The 4407-nt window shown below is 34.8% G+C and overlaps 1 protein-coding gene across 1 annotated transcript; it reads left to right on the top strand.

Moving 5' to 3' along the window:
• Positions 1-236: 236 nt before the first annotated feature.
• On the top strand, positions 237-854 carry LOC149033808 (uncharacterized). The gene has a single exon (XM_089170545.1). The coding sequence runs from the start codon at positions 237-239 to the stop codon at positions 852-854; it is 618 nt and encodes a 205-aa protein (XP_089026671.1).
• Positions 855-4407: the final 3553 nt, after the last annotated feature.

Below are 4407 nucleotides of genomic sequence, written 5' to 3'. Positions count from 1 at the left end.
CGCGAAGGAAAAGAAATACCGTAATAAGGGTCGCGTTAAAATATACGGGTGTATCTTCGTTTGTATGACTATAAAAGCGGTACATATTGAATTAGTCAGCGATCTGACTACGGATGCCTTCTTGGCCGCTTTCAGGCGACTTGTAAGTCGAAGAGCTGTCCCAACTCACGTTTATTCTGGATAACGGAACCAACTTCGTCGGGGATAATAACCAGTTAAGGGAGCTATACGCCCTGATGGAATCGGACGAATATAAAACAAAGGTCCGTGATTTCGCGATAGATCATAGAATATTGTGGCATTTTAATCCACCCTTCTCACCTCATTTTGGAGGTTTATGGGAAGCGGCCGTCAAATCTTTCAAACATCACTTTAAACGGGTCGTCGGTGAACTTCTCTTCACGTATGAAGAACTAACTACATTCGCGATCGAAATTGAAGCTATTTTAAATTCACGCCCATTATGCCCTATCTCGTCAGATTCGAATGACGTGACAGCACTAACACCTGCACATTTTTTAGTTGGAAGACCTATTACGACATTACCGGAGGAAGATTATGGTAAAACTCCAGCCAATCGACTGTCTTCATGGAAACATATCACGAAGGTGCGACAAGATTTCTGGCGACGCTGGCATATTGAGTATCTACGAGAACTGCAGAAACGCCAAAAATGGATACAACCCCAGCAGAAAATCGAAAAGGATCAACCTTGCATGAGATGGCTGTTAGGCCGGATCGTGAACATACATCCAGGAGAAGATGATGTAGTACGAGTGATCACCGTTAAGACGGTCCACGAAATTGTCAAGCGCAATGCGATAACTATTTGTCCATTGTTAAGTCATTGTTAATTTCTTGTATTGTCTTTAAGACCAACTATTCCCTTGTACGTACGGAGAAGATCGCCTGGCCAGCGATTTTCCGAAGGTGCTGACCATGTCAGCAGAGATACGCTGAGTGATTAAACGAATACGTCCAGCATTATATCATAAGCAATCAAATGAACATTATCAATAACTTATACAGCTAGCGGTATACTTAACTGACTAAATAACCTAGGTCGAAAGTATTGTAAAATTGATTGTAACAAGCGCACAACACAACACATGTATTAGGAATATCATTGATCGCTACACTCTCAACGGGGGGAGTATGTACGATCCGAAAGGATCATACGGTAATTAGCGGTATTCAAAATTCGCGCGCGTCCACCTCCTTCGATTAAGATTCTAGATCGATACTCATTGTGAGCATCGATCAACTACCAGTAACTACCGAAGCGCCCCTCTTAGTTACCCTCACCTCTCGCCTCCCCACTTCTCAATCCCCTAGTGACTACGCCCTGCTGGGCCAGTAAAAAGGGACATTCATACTAGTTCTTTACCGGACGCTTACGACTACACATCTTCAAAGATTATAGAGGCTAAAGTGGACAAAGGCTTTAAGAATTCACAAAGGACAACGGAAAGATCACCTTAATCGTTAAGTCTTGTGAAGGCAAGCCTATTCGACATCACAACCCTTAAGGTTGTGATTGCTATAATTCAGGAGGGCGAGAGGTGAGATCCTTCCATTATTATATTTTATATCGACGGTATTTTCCTACGTGGTAATACCCCGTGGTGGACTCTCATTTTCATAATTAAATATCATCCAGGGTTGTAATGCCGCAAGGCTTTTCCCTAACGAGCTGATAAAAAAAAGCATTTTTTTCTTTGTTTAACTCAATCACGTGTCTTATTTTACACCTTAACCTAATCCTTTATTCTCCACTTCATAGCATACAACTAATGATCAGAGAAATTTTTATTGAAGAATCTTTCGGTCATAACAAATAATGTGTTCGCATTATTTTAATATAATACGGATTCTCATGTGTGGTTTCAAAGGTCGTCACCTGCACGAGTGTTACGTAATAATAGTATTGGCCGGATATAGGGGAAGGGAGGTCTCACTTCTCCCCTTCAAACTGTAATCACATGCTGACGTTCAATGCTAATCTAATGTAGTCGAAAAGTACTAAAGTCCAAGAAATGCTTACGTGTACATTAGATATGCGAAAGTAATTTATATTCTTAACGTCATTTAAACTTCTGCTAAAAACTAGCTAAGTAGAAAATTATTTTACCACTTTAGGTCGTTGCAAATTTTAGTATTAAAAAAATTGTATCTACAAATAAAGAGCTAATAGAAACGTTATTCTTAACATAATTTAAAAAACATTTTTGTAAAAAAAAAAACCAATATTTAATGTTCTCAAACCAAGTCTAGCAAATGCATTATAATATATTTATATTAGTATTGAATGAATTAATATATTTTGAAAGTAAAATATTTTTTAGAACTAGAGTGATTTGATATTTGATGAAACGGAAATGCAAGAAAAGAAAAAACATAAATACATCTATAGGCTTTAGACTGCGAGAGAATGAGATAGAAGGCAGTATACAGCGTTTCCTAATATCACAGTAGTCTGTTAATGCAGTTCCTTGTAACCAGTCCACTCTCTTCTCAACTAAGCATTGTTAATATGTGTACTTGTGTGCGCCTGAATATTGCCGAGTTGAAGCGAGAGAAAAGGCATCGCATATTGAGTATAGATTACAGAAAATATTTATATCTATACTGAACTGCCTAATACTTGCTATAGTCCATGTGTATGTTTGTACGTGCGTTAGTATGTTTATTGGTGAATGCATATAGTAAGCGTAGATTTATTTATCACGATACATCATATCTAAAAACATCAGTTATTTTCTTTACGTAAACACTAAGTGGCAAATACTATTTACCGTTTCTCACAAATAAAAACTATATTATAATCCTTGTATATATAAGATTAAAGTACAGAAGTTAAATTAGGAATATTTATTTACAGGTACATTTTTTTGTATACCCTTACATATGAATTTTTCTAGTTATGTAAAAATAGTTTAACGACGCTTAAATAAAAGTTATCTAAATTGGATTATACTTATTAATTATATACTTACCTTTGTACATAAGTACAAACATCTTTTTTTTTAAGGGAACTTATGAAGGCAGTACTAAATGTTATTAATACAATTATCAAGCATTATAATTTGATGAAGATAATTAAATAATGCTTTACAAGAAAATGCTTTACAAAAAATATAATGCTTTACAAAGAATATTAAATAAAATTTTATCTAAAATATTAACTGCTATTAAAAGCTTTTTAAAGTAATACATTCCTAGAGGCGCGTGGTTCGCTTGAAGGGAAAAAAGCGTGCGTTGGTGTAGTGTGAGAAAATATAGTTTGAATAAGTGTAAAGGTGATTAATAGAGGGGAAAAAATAGAGGAAAGTGAGGTGGAAAAAAGGCTTAGTGGAAAGAGATAATAGGAGTGGAAATTGGTTAGAAGTAGAGGTAAAAAAGGAGTGAAGTATAAAAGGTAGTAGAGGTTAGAGTGAGTATAGAAAAGAAGAGCGTATGGAGATAGAAGCGCCAAAAAACGACAACGAGAGGGAGAGTGGTTTGAGGGAAAGATAGATAGGACGGTCGGTAAAGATGGATTCTGAAGGGGGCGCAGGAGAGGTAGGTGTGGAAAAGGAGGAAAAGAAGAAGGACAGAGAGAGACCGAACAGGGCGCTGACCTGGTCTAGGCCATATATGTAATACTTCTATATGGACAGTTTCTATAAGTGGAAGCTGTTCCGACTAAGAAAGACAGAAGAATAACACTTTCTCTGTCCTCTGAGGTTCCAGCTCGGTTCTGCGCATTCTTTTGTGCGCAAAGGGGAAAGCAGCGGGTTATTCAAAACAGGAATGTTATTATAAAATTTTTTTTTTAATTCAATGCAAATTTATTTTAAAATACAAGATAATACTGAACAATTATTTTTTTACTGTTTAGGAGAATTTAAAAGAATAATTTTATTAAAAAGAAGAAGTATTTTTGAAATTAAAAAAAAAATAAACCTATTTAAAATAAAACAAACTTAATTTGTAAATAGTGATAAGCGAAATATTTAATATTAGTTAAAATTTTTATACCGAAATCCGCTGAGAAAAGAAAAATAAAGTAAATATGTACAATTGCTACAAATATTTGATGATAAATACCTTATCATAAAACATCAATAAACTAAATTATTAGTTAAATTCGTGATCCATAACATTTGTGTAAAATATTTACAATTTTATAATTATACAATTTATATTAGTTAGAATATACTATACTATTAGAGCATCACCACTCTCATCAGTTAACATACGGTTTTCCTTAAGATGATTTATTAAATCTTAAAAAGATGAAATTTTTTCTCGAGGTTCCTCTTTTGCCTCTGTAGCTGCTTTATTTTATCCGATTTTTTTTATCAGTCTCTTTTATTAAAGAAAGGGTTCTTTTACCCTTTTAGGCGTCGCAAAATCGTATATTGA

The sequence above is a fragment of the Polistes dominula genome, unplaced genomic scaffold (genome assembly GCF_049000335.1).
Source record: "Polistes dominula isolate Pdom_NZ unplaced genomic scaffold, Pdom_raw_medaka contig_286, whole genome shotgun sequence".
Taxonomy (NCBI): domain Eukaryota; kingdom Metazoa; phylum Arthropoda; class Insecta; order Hymenoptera; family Vespidae; genus Polistes; species Polistes dominula.
The sequence above is the reverse complement of the archived record's forward strand: the minus strand, read 5'-3'. Positions and strand labels throughout refer to the sequence as shown.